At 39.9% G+C, this 17,932-nt stretch overlaps 1 protein-coding gene across 1 annotated transcript; it reads right to left on the reverse strand.

Moving 5' to 3' along the window:
- Positions 1-8,005: 8,005 nt before the first annotated feature.
- Positions 8,006-16,185, reverse strand: LOC139621733 (uncharacterized). The gene is made up of 4 exons (XM_071478549.1): positions 15,641-16,185; positions 11,791-11,951; positions 9,843-11,656; positions 8,006-9,687 (listed from the first exon to the last, which is right to left on the reverse strand). The coding sequence occupies exons 2-4, from the start codon at positions 11,928-11,930 to the stop codon at positions 9,509-9,511; spliced, it is 2,133 nt and encodes a 710-aa protein (XP_071334650.1). The 5' UTR covers positions 11,931-11,951; positions 15,641-16,185; the 3' UTR covers positions 8,006-9,508.
- Positions 16,186-17,932: the final 1,747 nt, after the last annotated feature.

Genomic DNA, 17,932 nt, shown 5'->3' on the forward strand with positions numbered 1-17,932 from the left:
TCACAAACACTTATACACATAATTTTGAAACAAGACAAAAACAAGACAATGATTATCTAGTCTCTCAGTTGGTTTGAGTTACAACTCTGGACTAATGCAAGATGGTAAGCAATAAACTGATATTGTCTAATGATTAAATAGGAATTTAAAATGTTGATTAGCTGGACATACTTGGTAATAAGGATGAACATCTCTCAGTAAATAATAAACCACCAAATATTCAGCCAGGCCACAGAATAAATTGTATTTTACATTTGAAATGGGTTCACATGGCTCAAGAGTCAGGGAGGGGAGAGCTGCAAAGAACATCCTCTCCCACCTTAATGAGTTTTCAGGTTTGAGAAATCTTCATAAATAACCCCCGTGCCCTCCTCAGAGATTCAAATAACTGAAGTCCGAGTTAAACTTTATACATAATCTGAAAAGTCCAACAGTCAGAAATAAGTCAGAATGTCAGAAATCAAAAGTGTTTATACCTGATCTGAACAGTCACACTAATTGTCTCCTTTCTTTAGTTCTTCAAATTCAGAATCCAGTGTCTGCAGAGAAAGTGAACTGTAACCGCCCTGTTTACCAGAGCCTGCTAAACTGTCTTCTGAATCATTGATATGTTATTGACAAGAGCAGAGTGTCTCTGTGTAGCTTCCCTACTGCTTTCAGATAATTGGTTTAGAATTGTTCAGTGAAGGCGAATCCTGGTGAGGACTGAGGAGTCAAAGACATTACTGCATCACACACACACACGCTCACGCACACGCACACACGCACACACACACACACTCACACACTCCCATATGGACAGCGCACTGCCCCTCCACTCCCTGTTTTTCCATAGCTCTTCCCCGATAGCATCTGTGCAATGTCTCCCTTTTTTCTCTCTCTCTACAACCACCAGTTGCATCAGTTACACTATCAACGAGCTGCACCCGTCCAATCAACGCCGTGGCTCCAACAGCAGCCCAGAGTGGAACCACAGGTGTGTCTTCATATATTGCACTTCACCACTTTGTCAAAAAAATGTGGTGCTTAACTGAGAAGATTAGCATAAATCCATATGGCCTGTCTCCAATGGTGACTATAGTTAGCACAAGGTCTGCACACACATTTCACACATGCTACTTCTGTTTCAACAATACGTGGAGGAGCTGCTGAACTGTACAGTGGTGGAGCATTATAAAGTATACTTCATTTACCATAAGATACTGCATGGACAATTGAGAACAGTAACATTAGAGCACTGCTGGCACCAAATATTAATCTGGTTCAAGGACATCAGGGGAGCAGTCAAGACGGGTCAGCTAGCTTACAGGAAAACACTCAGCACCAGCTTTTTTAGTTAAAGAGCTAAAGTTATACTACAGCGCATTAGGCTAATCATCCATAAACTGTACTGTATACTCCTTTAGCGCTGTTTACTTGCAGCTTAAGTATTTTAGATGGCAAGCTAATGCTAAAAACTTAGCATGCTAGCTATATTTTTCTGGTTAATTATATCCATTCATTATATTTTGTCAGTATTTAGGCTCCCCAGACATTTTGGAAACAATCTTTAATCTTTTTTTTTCTTTTTTTTTTTTGATGAATGTGAACGACATTAACCACTCTTTGCAACCCTGTTTGTTGGTGAGTTGCGAGGACTTGCAACTGGGCAAAACAAAATAGCCCCAGCCTCTCCTAGCATCAACCTGGCAGCCTTAGTAAGTTAAGCTAAATGGTAATTCAGTGTGATTTAATAAATCCAGCCCATACTTGGGCCACATGCTTGTGTCTCTTCTGGCCCAGTAGGTGCCTGATTCTACAGCCCATATACAATACGACTGCCAGGTGCTACTTTCACAGCTGGACACACACAGAAAATCCTCCAGCTGTCAGCCAACACCAGAGGTTAAATCTGCCCAGATATGGAAGCAGAGGAGACTCATAACAACATCAAACAGTTTGTTATGAAATCTAGCTAAAGTTTGCTAACAATAACTAACATTACCCACACCACTGGTCATACCAGGTGTAGCAGAAAATCCACCTCTGAGTGCTTTGATTTGAGTGAGGGATTTTACTGGTTATGAATATTTCACTTAGAACTGAGGGAATGTGTTATTTCTTCTTCTTGCTTTTGGATGAACTTCTATTCAAGAAGACAGCTATTGAAGAGGCAGCTTGGGTTTAAGGAGAACCAAAAACTTTCCCAGATCACCTCTGAGCTACAACTTATTTTTCAATAACCAGAACAGTGATTGCTGTCTGCACTTGGCTTAAATGTTGCAATAATGGCTCCTCTGTCACTGTATAGTTAAGCCTTGGCCCGTTATTATTGACCATTTTCCTTAATTTGATTTGATTTAATTACTTGATCATTTACTTTACACTTCTCTTCTTGAAACACGAGGAGTGTTTGCAGAGGTTTAAATTGGACACTTGTGCGTGAACACAAAAACACATGCAACCATACATAGGTCTCGTGGGTAATCCCTGACAGGATGACTGACTCAAATGTTCTTCAGGAAGGAAATTCCTGTGGTGTAATTCAAGTTAGAGGAACTTTGATGCAAAGCTTTTTCCACCTGATCAGAAAACACCTTATGATCATGGGATGAGGTGAAGGCTGGTGCACTCACATGATGAACCAGATCCCATGTGTGACCATTGTTCAAGCAGCCTGTAAGATGCAAACATGATTCATTTAAATATGATATCACACATATATTAACAAGCACAGAGTTTCATATGAATAGGTCATCAGGGTATGTGCCTGTTCCAAGTGCTCCATGTGGACTGTCGAGAGTAACAATGGCACTGTTTCTAGGGATGTTGCTGCGGTGGCTTATTTTTAAGGCTGTTTCATTCACTTCAGCTTCTGTAGTGAAATTGCAGTGATTGATATCTCAAATTGATTCTTATTTGGACAGATAGCACTAGGAAGAAGTGATATCAGGGTTAGGGTTGATTATTTGCTTAGTTTTTACTTTTTTTCATTTAATTCATGGTTTAGTAAACAAAAACTTAAATCTTACAGTACAATAATATGTGTTTTCATTATTAGACCTCCGATCTGAGTCGCCTTCTTTCTTTATTTATGTCAGTGATTAGGATTGATGTTTCAGTGCAGAAACTGCTGCTGCAAATATTATTGCATTCAAGCAGCAAAACTGAAAACTACCAGCAATAATCCATTTGACACACCAGAGATGAACACTGTGATTGTCCAGAGGAAATGATTTTGGGGCTTCAGCTGAAAAAAAGAAATGGATCAAAAGCGCTTTTCATCCTGAATCCGTCCTGAGCACAGCTGCTTTGTTCCTATTTCACTGTCTAAACTCAAAATGTGTGCAGCAGCTCACCAGTTCGCTGTGCAGAAAAGCCTTTAGGTTAACAAGGCTACGCTATCACCACAGTGCCACATCAGAAGTTTTCAATAATTTAAGTGACAGTCTCAAAGTACTCAGTCCTGGTTGATTTGGTGACATCTGTAGTTACTGGTGGTTACAGCAAAGACTGCTAAAGAATGAAGGAGATGGGTGTTGATTTCAGAAGGGGTCACAGTGTGCACCCCCAGTGACCATCAACACGACTGCTGTCGACAGAGTCCCCAGCACATAGTTCCTGGGGTGCACATTACAGTCGACCTCAACTGGTCCACCAACACCATGGCTCTTATCAAGAAAGCCCAGCAACCCCTCCACTCCCTGTGGAGACTGAAAAGAATGAACACCACCCACTCATAATGACAACCTTCTAGAGAGGAAACACTGAGAGCATCCTATCTCACTGCATCACTGTCTGGTATGGGCACTGTTCAGTCGCTGACCACAAGTCCCTGCAGAGAATCATAGGTGTGGGACATCGTTCTGAGGAGAACGATGTCTCATGTGTACAAGCGTATACTGTGGAAGTGACAATAAATCTGATTCTGATTATTTTGTAACAATAATAAATTAAATGTTTTGCTTGGTATTTTGATGGCGGAGTGACTGTTGTATTTCGATTTCCACTGTGATTTCTTTGGACCAAGAAAGAACCACAAAAATAAACATGCTGAGAGGCAGTGGAGATTGGTAAACACATTTGTCGCATGGATGACACAGTTGAATCAAAATTAGAAACTTATTGTTATTGGCTCAGTTGACTGAAGCTAAGCTTGTTTGCATCTCCTGTGTTTACCATGACATCAGCTCACTTTTTGTTTACCTTCATATGGCAAATGGTGCTTCGTGCTTCGTAGCATGAAGACACGAGGCATCATTCAGCTGTATATTAGCTTTCCGCTTCAGGCTGATGCACCCATTCTGAGATTTATCGGTTGACTGAAAGCATCAGTAGACAACTTTTTTTTTCACCCGGATATAGCAGCTGCACAGTAGGTTCAAGGCTCCCAGCAGAGATGTACTGTCGTCTCACCCACTAATTTCCCATCTTCCTGGGGAGCTGCTCTTTTCATTCAACTGCAGCCTCTAAATTCAGATTCTTTCTCTTTTACGTTGTCCCTGTCAGACTAATTTCACATAAGGCAAGGAACATTTATTTCATACACAGAAGCAACTCAAAGTGACTTGCATAAAAATAGAGAATAGAGCACAGAAATAATAAAAAGGTTAAGAAATATATATGAATAAAAATTAAGAACCAAACATAAAAAGTCACACTGCATTTCAGAATAAGAGTGTTATTATTAGCTGCAATATACATATACACACACATATACATATAGTATATATAGAGAGAGTAAAGCATGTTGGTTATGCTGTATATAAAGATGGACATAGCCTCTGTGACCTCACCCATAGGTTTTTGCATGGCACTTTTGAAGCTCAGAGCGGGCTGCTCTGCTGTTGCCATCTTGGCAGTGTCTGATGCCGCCTAACTCCAAAAATAAGCCAAGAGGGGGTACATGTGTGAAGCTGAGACTTCGGTAGCAGACATACCCTTTAGCATCGTTGGCATAGCTAGGCGTCAGGGCATCTTGCTGAAGACTAACCAAAGACCAATGCATTTGCTGACTATCTAGTTAATGAGCTAAGCTAACGAACCAGGCATGGTGAGCACAGACACCGCTACCTGCTATTAAGTGCTAACATAAATAAAATAGTACTAGAACTTACCCTAGCCTCAAAAAACAGGAGCACAGACATTCCTTATGTTCTGTTTGTCAAACATGCCCGAGAGATCACATACTGTTACTCGAATTAGCCAAGCAGATAGCTAGCAGACTGTGATGGCACCCACCTGTCATTCAAAGCAGCCATGCCCTCAATTAAACATAATTTTAAGCATTTTAAAGTGAGTTATATAAAAAATTCCACTGTACAGTTGTCATGAACGTAGAAATTTACTAAAACATTTTTGTACCAACCTGTTTATTTCTGCTATAAAGTTAAAATGGGAGTCTATGGGGATTGACTTGCTTTCAGAGACAGCCTCAAATGGCCGTTCGAGGAACTTTGGTGTTGGTTTCATTTTATTTCACATTCTGGAGGCTGACACTTGAGTGAAACCTGGAAGAGCACTGCCTTGTGATCAGAGAAGACGAGATTGAGGGAACAAGATCAAGTCATGATGCCATGATGTGTCAAGTACTGGGTTAAAATGAAAGAAAAATATATAAAAGTTGAATCAAATGAGGGGCTAAAGGGACAGCAAAGAAGTCTTGATAAAAGGTCTGAAAATCCCTGAACAAAACCAGGAGTTTAGTGGGATAATACACTGAAACATGTAAGATGACCAGTATGAACACTAGACATTTCAGGTCACGCTCCACTGTCTGTCTGCTGATTATCTTCTCTTTTCTGCAGAAATAAAGAGCAGAAACTGCAGAAACTGTGCAAGCTGTAATCTCAACTGAGATGTTCAGAAAAATAACATCAGCAGAAAATGAACCAGGATCATCGTCAACATATCAAAAGAGTTAGAAATGAGATGAATTAAAGGAGGCAGAGTCTTCTGTTCTAACATTCAGTGAATCTTCCTTCAATCACTGCAGTTCAGAATGACATGCTTATAACGGAATGAGGCTATTATATACAGTATATTTTGGTCATGGAGAAACTGAGTTTTTCTTTGAAGCTAGAAGTTGACTTAATCATAATTTTCACAATTTTTTTGGGTATAAATAATGGACTAAAACATTTCCCTAACATTGTCTTCTAAAGTAAATCAATGAATGTGATATTTCTTGAGCTATAAGCAGGTTGTCTTTATTCTAGCCTGCTCCCTACATCTTTTTGTTTGTTTTATATCACTTATGTTTATAGAATAAGACCAAACAACATAATATTTCCAGAGCAGATGCTAAGTACTGCTGCAGTAATGTGTTAATGTGTGTGAGAAAGAGGGAAAGAGAGAAGACATGTTTTTCATGCTGCATCAATGAAAAGCTGCATACTCTCTCTCTTATGATGCTGCCTTGTGCGAGAAGTGAAAGTAATTACTGTCCACACCCTGTCTACAAACTGCATGAACAATTACTTGTTTTAATTGTTTATTGTAATCGACTGTGCCCTAATCATTTTTTGCACTTAGTTTTAAAGGCAGCAGCATGAGGTGTGATGTTTATTTTAAGTCTAATTAATTTAGACTTGCATCTAAGATCTCACCTCCTTCTCTGCATGTAATTTCTCAGGGTATACAGTGCATCCGTAAAGTATTCACAGCACTTAACTTTTTCCACATTTTGTTATGTTACAGCTTTATTCCAAAATGGATTAAATTCATTTTTTACCTCAAGATTCTTCACACAATACCCAATAATGACAAAGTGAAAAAGGTTTGCTTGAAACTTAAGCAAATTTATCAAAAATAAAAAACAAAAATATAATATGTACTCACAAGTATTCACAGCCTTTGCTCAATACTTTGTTGAAGCATCTTTGGCAGCAATTACAGCCTTTTGAGTCTTTGAGTATGATGCTACAAGCTTGGCACAACTATTTCTGGGAAGTTTCTCCCATTCTTCTTTGCAGAACCTTTCAATCTCCATCAGGTTGGATGGGGAGCATCAGTGCACAGCCGTTTTCAGATCTCTCCAGAGATGTTCAGTCAGGTTCAAGTCTGGGCTCTGGCTGGGCCTCTCAAGGACATTCACAGAGTTGTCCTGAAGCCACTCCTTTGTTATCTTGGCTGTGTACTTAGGGTCCTGTTGGAAGATGAACCTTCACCCCAGTTTGAGGTCCAGAGTGCTCTGGAGCAGGTTATCATCTAGGATGTCTCTGCACATTACTGCATTCATCTTTCCCTCAACCCTGACTAGTCTCCCTGTTCCTGCTGCCAAAAAACATCCCCACAGCATGATGCTGCCACCACCATGCTTCACTGGAGGGATGGTGTTGGCCAGGTGATGAGCATTCAGGCCAAAGAATTCAATCTTTGTTTCATCAGACCAGAGAATTTTGTTTCTCAGGGTCTGAGAGTCCTTCAGGTGCCTTTTGGCAAACTCCAGGCGGGCTATCATGTGCCTTTTACTGAGGAGTGGCTTCCGTCTGGCCACTCTACTATACAGGCCTGATTGGTGGAGTGCTGCAGAAATGGTTGTCCTTCTGGAAGGTTCTCCTCTCTCCACAGAGCAACGCTGGAGCACTGTTTCTGAAATTTTTCTGTACCCTTCCCCAGATCTGTGCCTCGATACAATCCTGTCTCAGACGTCTACAGACATTTCCTTGGACTTCATGGCTTGGTTTGTGCTCTGACATGCACTGTTAACTATGGGACCTTATATAGACAGGTGTGTGCCTTTCCAAATCATGTCCAGTCAACTGAATTTACCACAGTTGGTCTCCAATCAAGTTGTAGAAACATCTGAAGGATGATCAGTGGAAACAGGATGCACCTGAGCTCAATTTTGAGTGTCATGGCAAAGGCTGTGAATACTTATGTACATGTGATTTTTTTTTTGTTTTTTATTTTTAATATATTTGCAAAAGTTTCAAGCAAACTTTTTTTCACTTTGTCATTATGGGGTACTGTGTGTAGAATTTTGAGGTAAAAAATGAATTTAATCCATTTTGGAATAAGGCTGTAACATTACAAAATGTGGAAGAAGTGTAGCACTGTGAATACTTTCCAGATGCACTGTAGATATAACAAATTTGTATGGTTCTCCAGGCTTTCTGTTGTATAGAAGATTCATGCACACATATTTATATTTTGGCTCCTTGTGATTATTTAATTTCGTGCATGTGAGTGAATACTACACAATTTTAGGGCCAGTGTGTAGAAGCCATTTATAAGGCTATATTATTGAAAGTTTTGTTTCTTTGTGTGTCAAGATGAGAGCTGTGTGTATTAACTAGAGCAAATAAGATCAGTCTGAGGTGGTAGGTGGTGGCGGACACACAGATCTAACATAAAGCCATAAACCTCAGACCAAGCTGTGGAATGTGAGGAACATCAGCCAAAAAGAAAATTTGTTTTGGATATAAGATTTGCTCAGGAACTGACACAATGAGTAAGGTTGACCCCTGTCCCCCTACAGTGGCTCCTCTTCTGTTGTTGGCCTGTAGAAAGGATAGGGGATTAACATTAACATTAAAATCCCATTCTGTTTTTCAATGTTTTTGTTATAATTTTTGCATTTTGAATGAACAACAAAGGAAACCACAATATATTCATTCAAGACTAGGTCAAAACCTATATATGGCCAGATTGCCAGCAAGGTCCTCTGACAAAATCACCAACCAGTGGTGTGATTTTGGCTTTATTTACTTGTAAAATCATCACTTAGAGAGAAAGTTAGAAGTCTTTCACAAAGTGCACAGCTTCTGTCTGGGATCCTGATAGTTCAGCCTTTATTTACCTCAACTCCAGAACATAACAGACTTTTATTAGAGGCAGGTCTTTATTTCTAAGTTCAATATGTAGAATTGGTCAAAGTGGTATTTTAGTGCATTATTTGTTAATACAAACTCCACACTTCCTGTAAGCGTTTCAGTGGTTAGAAACTCTTTATTTCTTAACAGGGCTTGTATTGCTGGGCTGGAGTAGGCGTATTGTCCAATTGCTGGTGTTTCTGTTGTTTACATGCTATTCAGGTCTGCTAGTTTTTTTTAGCAGTTAACTATGACTTCTCTCTCTCTCCCTCTCTGCTTGGTCTGTCTTATGTGTAGTTATTCCTCTGCCTCCTTTAGCAATCATTAAAAAATGTAATGACAGTAGTTTATTTGCTGTAATGGCAGCAAGGCTTAATACATACACATAATACTCTGCTCTTCTGCAGCATGCCATCCATACATGTTCCAGTCATGTACCAGGTTTATATCCAGTCCAAAAGGTCAGCTGAAAAATACTTCGGCTGTAAACACCTTCCTAATCGAACCTGTTTGCCCAGTCAGTCAGTCAGTCAGTCAGTCAATCAAACTATGATAGTTTTTTCTGGAGGAGCAGCTCTGGTATGTCATATTGTGAAGACTATACGTACTGACATGTACACACATCCACACTTCTCTTTGAGGAGTTGATAGGCAAAAAAACAACAAGATTTTTAACAATCCCTGTATTTTATTTTTTGTAATATGCTGGCACTTTACTGGTTCTCTGGGCAATCAGTGCAAGCAATGAATGGTCTGCCTATTACTGTAGTAATGGAGGAGAACATCTTTCTGAAGGAGGAGCACTTCTTTCTGATGAAGGCAGGTATTCTGCATGGACACCAGCATTGCTGTGTTTGTTCCCTCAGAGAATCATCTTCTTTCCCAAAGTGTTCTGTGGAAAACAAAATTCACATTAATTGCTTCTTTTGTAATAAAAATACATTTCGAAATAAAACGCTGATATTTTCATTTACCAGACTCTAAATATATCAATTAAATCTCTAAAGCTAACCCTGTGACATGGTAATTTCTTGATGAGTTATTTACCCTGTAGCTCACTGTCATCCTCGTCAGTGGTTAGAGCAATGATAGTGGTGGTCTTGCAGGACATCTTAGACATTTTTTTGAAGCAAATTCTTTTGAATTTCTTGAAGAAACCGCAGGTTGTTTTTTTTGCTTCATTTCCATAAGGTGCTCCAGATGTAGGAATTCCTAGCTGTTTCCTTGTTGCTCTCACAATAGCCTCCTCAAAGCTGGGATCCCCTGACCTTGCTGCCTTGCGCAGCTCTTTTACAGAGCCAAACTCCAGCTGGAGGTTAGCAAATAGAGTCTGGGAAACGTCTTCAAGGTTTTTGTTCATCAAGGAGGCTTCAACATCGTCGCTTGACATGTGCTCACATGCTTTATTTACAGCTTCATTAACAATGTCAATGTTTTCAATCCCCTCCTGAGCGAGCAAACAATGAATCAGCCAAGTCACAGTACACCTTAACAGCATGTCTGACTGCGTTGAGTCTGGCAGGGCAGGGATTTCATCATATGTGGTATTAGAAGCTTGAGAATCTATTCTATATGGCTGTCCTACATGATCTCCTGTTGCACTTCCTAGAATAGGAAGGTCAGTTTCGTCTAAAATGTCCTCTAAAGACAGAGACGGAGACAAACATTGAGACACCTGGGATTTTAGTGCTGACCACAGGAGAACCTGCAGAACACAACGAGTAACAACCTCTTCTGTCCTCATGTAAATGGTATGAGCAACAATGCCTGGGTCAGCGATGTCCCCTCTCGTCAGCTGTCTATAGGTCACAGTGTCACACATGCATGTTCCGGCCGGGACTGATGGAATCTGGTAGTCATGTCCACTCATTATCACAGTAAAGATTCTGTCTGTGAATTCTTTTAACTTAAGTTTGTCAATGTCCTCCAGCCCACCAAGGGCAGCTTTTCGATAACCGTATGTCTGTGCTGCCCCCTGCAGATCCTCCAACAATGCTTGTACCAGTTCGTCAGCTATCTTTTTGATCGTGTCCAACTCCATCACGGGATTTATTGGATCTGATTGGATTGTGCTAACTACTGTAGCTGAATGGAAGGGATGGATCTCAGGATGGGACTTGGTTTCATCGCCTGGTGTGGACTCCTGTCCATCTGATTCACTGTCTTCCACAGTCAAAATGTGTGTGTTTATGCCAACTCTAATGCAGACATCTCTATGGTTGCTCAGCCTAATTTTACAATGTGGCCTTTGAACTCCACTTTTTAGGACTCTCACCCTGTGAATGATGTAAGTCCTCACCAGTTTCATTAAGTCATGGCTCGAATTCAAACAGATTATGGGGGGTTCCACTTCTTTGCTGGGTTCGTGCAATGTGGTCAAGTGAGCTTCAGCTTGCTCCTGAAGATTGAGGGCTTCCCCCAGTATGAGGGCCATCTGAAAAGCCATATCTTCAAGGTCCTCAATGGAAGACACACAGCCGCTGACAAAAAACACTGGTATTCTGGATTCCAAGATGGGAGCATGAGTGGACAAAGTCAGGACTGAGTTGACCATCTTTGAGATGTGTCTCACAAGTAACTCTGAGAACAACTTGGTGTATACAAAGTTCTGTACATTGACCTTCATACATTTGGTCAGTGCAAGGCCAACAGAATCCCCTAGGTAGGCATGGATTTGGTCCTCAGTTACTCTGACAATGGTTGAAGAAAAGGCGTCATTGGCTCTCATGTGTCTGTAGACCTGAGGCATCACACCATCCAGGATGTCCTCTGCTAAGGTCTGGATGATATCCATGCAAGAAAAGGCCAGCCCAGACATCATGTCAAAGGTCACAAAGCCGGCTGTCAGTAGGTCCCAGTGCCTGGAAGAATGCACAGCCAATGTTATGATATAAGCATTCTGAAGATGATTCAAGTCACAACACAACATATGTAATTTAATGCAATTTGTACTGTTGTGTTGTAATACTGAATTTTAAGTTCCCTAAATACTTACTGTATGGATATTTGTATCAGACATTTACTGATGGTAAATAAGACGTCCTCTTGATCAACACCTGGCAGGTCAATATGCAAAGGTGTCTGCATCGATGCAGGGGACTGCCCTGCTCTGTCCTGGGTTGGTTGTTCTGTCATGGTGATGTTCCTCAATTTAATCTGAAAGAAGCAAATCAAACCAAAACATTTTAATCCTAGCAGACATGTAATTTCTTGCAAGATAATGGCATAGCAATGGATTTCACAATGCCGCTGTTCGTGATGGTGTGACACCAAGGACACCTCTGTAAAGAAAGAGGAGCGTTACATTGCTGATCCAATATAATACTATAATATTATAATCCAATAAAACACTCAGTAGGGCTAATGTAAGATGCAGAATCAGGTGATAATTCTCCTGTCATTACGAGTGACTTTCACATTTAATATTCGTTTTTTGATTCATTGTTAATGATTGAATTTAGCATCTTTAAAACTAAAATAAATAATATACATTTACAGTTAATCAATGGCTAATGTGAAAATAGCTGTTAATTGTGAAAAAAGCCTACAGATAATTATCACCTGACTCTGTAATCCACCCACAGCCTAAGGTGACGTCCACATAAAAATGATTTCCACCCTGGCGACTGTTTTAGCTGAAAACATCTGTAAGTGTATATGACCACTGACATACACTGGGCATGTGCGAACAGGAGGCAGATTTTCTACTCCGCAGTTGATTAGTTGCAGAAAATACTACAAATGAGGAACAGCAAAGACAGTTGTAGTGTTAAAATGCAGAATTTAACTCCACAACAGCTGTGAGCAAAGACAACAACATCAGCAAGGCTTGTAATTTATTATCCATATTGCTCTCACCATTGGTAGTCAAGGCTGGTAAGATTCAATCAGAGTGCAATGTCTACGTCATTGTTTCCAAATGCTTGTCCGTCCAGTGCAATGCAATGCATGTAACAACACACAACTGTTGGGATCTCAAGTCATGAGTTCTGAGAAGAACAATAGAGAGGCCCGCGTGCTTCTCCTGAAGCCTGACTCGAGCCATGCCTCGCGGGGAGAACAAAGGAGTGAACTACATTTCCCTCCAGGCTATGGAGCCAAAACCACCCCCACAATTCACACCTATGTGTAAAATTGGAGTTTGAAAGAAAACTCAGCAAAGGCATTGGCTGAGGCCAGGCATTCCCAGCAGGGATCCCCGGTGACGTCACTCAGGTAATAAAAGCTGCGCTGCGACCCTCCTCCTGCGCTTCATTCCCGTGCACCAGTTACAGTAGAGAGCGACTCCAGCGGAGCGGACTTTCTTTTCTAACTCCAAAGGATCGGAGCAACTCACAGTAAGAGGCTGATGTCTGGGCAGAGACACAGTTAGTGTAGCGTGTTGTATTGTTGCTATCTGACTTATAAGTGCTGCAGATCCTGTTGTTTAGATCGTTCACTGTGATCAGTTTAATAAGCCAAATATCACTAGTTAAAGGACCAATATCCAGCCAGACGAGCTCGGTTCTCTGGCTCCGTTATTGTGTAGTGATATTGTGGTGATTATTAACTGTGGTGACGATCTCTTGTGGACTCTTTCCTCTCTTCACCTCTATTCTCCCTCTTTTCTCCCAATCACCTCATCTACATCTCTCTCACATTCAGGCCCGAGAGTGTGGTCGCGTCATACACGTAAAGCTCAAGGCCCCTCCCTTTGTTCTCGTGTTCACGCCATTCACGCTCTGCGGCCAGCCGCCATCTTGGCTCTAGCGAGTACCTCACTCTGCCGCCATCTTGGTTCCTACTGACACGTCATTCACGTGACCTCCTCACATCCTCTCTCTCTCTCACACACACACACACACGGTTGTTACATATGTGTTTTGCCTTTGATCATCTAGTTAGTAACCAATGTTTGTTTTAGTTATAGTTGAATTATAATCGGTTTAATATTAAGTGATGTTATGTTGAATAATTATTACTCGTATTAATAAATCCTGTTATAATTTAACTCGTCGTTGTCTGTGATTATTGTGACTATATTTGTGATAACAGCTGGATTCACAACAGTCAGTGCTCAAATTTATCCTTCAACCAACCTTCTGAGACTGTATTTTGAGCCATCAATTTGGTCATTGGTCCTTGGTGACAGGGTGGTGCCCCGAGGTTACTACTTGTAGTAAACATTTATATATATATTGGTGATTATCACTGATAATCATTAATATGATAAGCCAATAACCAAATTGCTCCTACCTGTGCCCCAACACAACTTTACTGCCTTTGTTCAATCTCACCGCTCTCATTTTCACCCACGGCAGGCACCTGTTTTCAGTGAAAAAACTATAAAGCTCACTTTACCAGCACTGAATGGTAGATAGATGCAACCGCCATCAGTGATGAACAAAGTGCAGAGTATTTAGCAGCTATAGAGCCATATGTTTCTCTCAAGAGTTGGTGGAGACCTAAACAGAGCAAAAGGAAGAAACTATGGTGATAATATGCCAACGGCTTGTTTGTTGTATTGCCCCCAAGTGGCACAAAACTTTCATTCTCCATTATTCCTGCTATTAACCTTGTTAAAGAGAGGGGTTGAAAAATATTCCATGATCAGTATTTGAGAGAGCAGAGAAGCCAAATGGGGTATATATGCTTAAAAACTTGCATGCTGTTACATTTGTTAACGGTTAAACTCCTAAAAACTCCTTCTTATTGTATGTGTGTCATTGTAATAGACCAACACCACTACTTTTGCGCATTCCCATCATTATACAGGCTGTTACTCATTAGTTGTCCCAACAACACGAGCAGACATAGAGAACACATTTATCTTGCTAACTAGGATGAAACCTCAGCAAATGTGAACAGTAAACTTGACAGGGAAGTGACTGTGAGCAAGTTGTGGATCGTGATACTATTTTTATTTTGATATAACAGTGTTACTGATAGAAGTGGGTGTTGCTCATTAAATAACTTATTTAAATGATGATGATGATATGATAACTAATTAGTAATAGCGAGACTGCATTTAATTGGTCACGACGCCCACACAGATGTTTTGACATTATTCTGGCTGATAAGACCTCTGCTCAGGTTGAAGGCAGATGGAGCAATGCTGGGAATTACATACATATATACATATACATACAGTAAAAATCAACATACTACATCGCAAATAAACTACAATTATAGAGAAAATGTCTTTAGTTTTCATAGCTCATACATAAGCCTGGTATTTTGGGTGGATATGGAATCTATCTTACAGTTTTTGAGCTGTGCCAGAAGGAGCAGTATCTTACAGGTGATTGACTCCCAGTGTAAGTACATGTGCATTTTAAGTGTCAATAACATTCACTGTATTAAAGATGTCAAGCATTTCATTGTTAGTTAACTACAACAATGTGCCATAGAGCAGCAGCACTGACAACTATACTAAGTAATTTTGAGTTCATCTTTTTGAATGTGGCCCCTTGTACGAAAAAACTTAAAACTTATAAAAACTAAACCAAAACTAAGTGTTCAAAAAACAAAAACTAAACTTAATGAGCACATCTGCTATACAAACTATTCAAAATAAGCTGAAATTGAAGATTGAAAACAAAAAGTCAAAACAAATAAAAATAACAACTACTGAAGAATCCAGACTATTATAACCTTGGTGACAATGTGTTAGGAGCATGACTGAGAGAGGGCTGGCTGATTGTTTTATCAGAGTGGTTTTGTACAGAACCATGTTTATAGCTACTAAGCAAGGCGGAAAGTGTATTAAATAAAAAAATGTATATATTCTGTATGAAGCTATCAAAGGCGCAACTATAACATGACGTTCGTAACTACTGTCACTACTAACTGACAAGCTAGCTTACCTCTTTGTCCTTTGTAGACAGGATGGTCTGGTCGCTTCTGGTTTGTAGGAACTCAGAGAGTTTAGTGAAGACTGTCCTCTCAGTTCTGTGGTGTTCAGTCAGAATGCAGAACACTGTTTAATGTGATGTCATTATGATGGAATTCTGGAACACAAACTGTCACATCAATGTAACATTTTAGTACTGTCTCTATACTTACTATGGTGTATTGTTATAGATATATATTACCTTTGATTCATCCTGACATTTTGCTAATAATTATTTTTCTATTTATGTAAAATTTTAAATGCAGGAATTTCACAAAAATATTTACCCGTGGAATATTTTTAGTATTTTGGCTTAATTAAAGGATCTGAGCTCTTCCTCCTTTGTCAATTGATAAATATTGCCCTTAAAACCAGAAGAGCCTGATAAATAAAAACATGAATGTGATCTCTTTCTCCGATGCAGAAGAGTTTCATCAGATTTAGTGGTGTGTCCAAGTCAGATACTATTATAGAAACACAGGAAGAATGGGTCAGAAAAAACAAAATATGTTCAAATAAAATCTTTTCTCATACTACTCTTTTTTTCACATATGATAAGTGAAGATAAAAAAAAAAATTAAAAAAAAATTAAACACAGATTATTGTTACATTTTTTTCTATAAACATGTTTAGTAAAAACTAAATATATTTGCATGTCTTGCCACTTGTAGCCCATAAATTGTCCAACATTAAGTAGAGCCATTTCTCAGCTGATGGATTCCGGGAGACGACTCATTTGCTCCTCTCAGATCTCAATCTCACATGTGCTGCCGTGAGATTGTTTTCGAACAGCAATCCAGTCTTTAACACCTGTCGCCCACGTTGAAGATGTGAGGCTCCTTTCCGAGGTTTAAAGTAATAACTTTCCTAGACCCAGTAAATAACCTGGCGAAGCTCTTTTGTACTGAAGGATGTTTATAAGACACAGAAGGAAAAAAATCAAAACATCAGAGGTTAAATGTTATAAGGGAAGGAAAAAAAAAAAAACACCACTAAATCTAATCTTTTGTCTGGCTCTGCAGTCTTGACAACAGCCTCTCAAAGAGTTTGAATTAGCTGTCAGGGAAACATACCTCTGCAGAATAGGACTTCACCTTTCCTTCATAACAGAAAAATGCCCTTTTTCTAAAGTCTGTTCATTTCATCATGACATTACCACTAGCACTTTAAGTTCACATTGGGTTGTTTTATCTCTTAATGTCATGTTTCATTTCATGTCACTTTTCATGACTTCCAGTGCTTATGTGCACATCCACTAGACCTCAGTAGTGTGAATGGTGGGTAAAGGGAATTCCTGAAATACAGAACAAAGAGCACTTGAAGACATCACTTAACCTGCTATTGCAACATTGCTAATAAAAGGGAGCTGTGTTTATTCTGCAGGTTTTTATTTGACATTTCAGATCAGTGGTGAAGTCACCAACTCCTTTTTCAGCCAGTCGACCACATTTTGTCTCTCTCTCTCTCTCTCTCTCTCTCTCTCTCTCTCTCTCTCTCTCTCTCTCTCTCTCTCTGGGCACATGAGTTCATCCATACACAGTGGTAAAGGTGATTCCTTTTAGCACATTCGGAGGACCCATACTGCATAAACCAGCCTCTGACCTCATGGACCCCCGGGTCTGTTTGGTAATCAGTCCATGAGTCCTTTAACAGAGCACAGCTGCAGGTCCTCTGCAAAAACAGCAGTCAGAACTTGTCTTTACCCAGTGTCACATGTCTGGAGCAAGTGAGGAAAGTGCAGAAGTGAAAATTGAGGGGAAATTGACAACTTGTCAGGGAGCATGACATTTAACAATAAACAGAGAGCTGTTGTGATTGTAGAAAGATCAATAAAGGCTCCACCTCCACTACCTTTAAAAAGCCTTGGTCCCCATGGTGCGCTTTATGTTACAACCAGCTATAGGACGTTATAGGGTGGCTTGTTAAAATCCTGCTCTGCTCTCTGCTGCTTTGTAGTCCTCCCACAATTTCACAAGATATGTATAAATAAATGTAGATCACTAATTAAACTAGTGAACTTAAACTGCGGAAAAATGAAGCCAACACTGAAGTGACAAAACTGCAGTTCATCTAATGACCACTTGAGGTCCCCATCCCCATAAAATATTCAACTTTACAGCAGAAATAACAAGTTTACAGCCTGGTAAGAAAAACAGTTTTGGTCTTCATAGTTAATTTCCTCCTTCATGACAACTGCACAGGGATAAAGTTTTATATAACTCACCTGTTTAAATTTTATTAAGGCTTAAAGTTATGCATGGTTGAG

This window comes from Trachinotus anak, unplaced genomic scaffold (genome assembly GCF_046630095.1).
Source record: "Trachinotus anak isolate AG129_WGS33_773 ecotype Australia unplaced genomic scaffold, CSIRO_AGI_Tana_v1 ptg000005l, whole genome shotgun sequence".
Taxonomy (NCBI): Eukaryota; Metazoa; Chordata; class Actinopteri; order Carangiformes; family Carangidae; genus Trachinotus; species Trachinotus anak.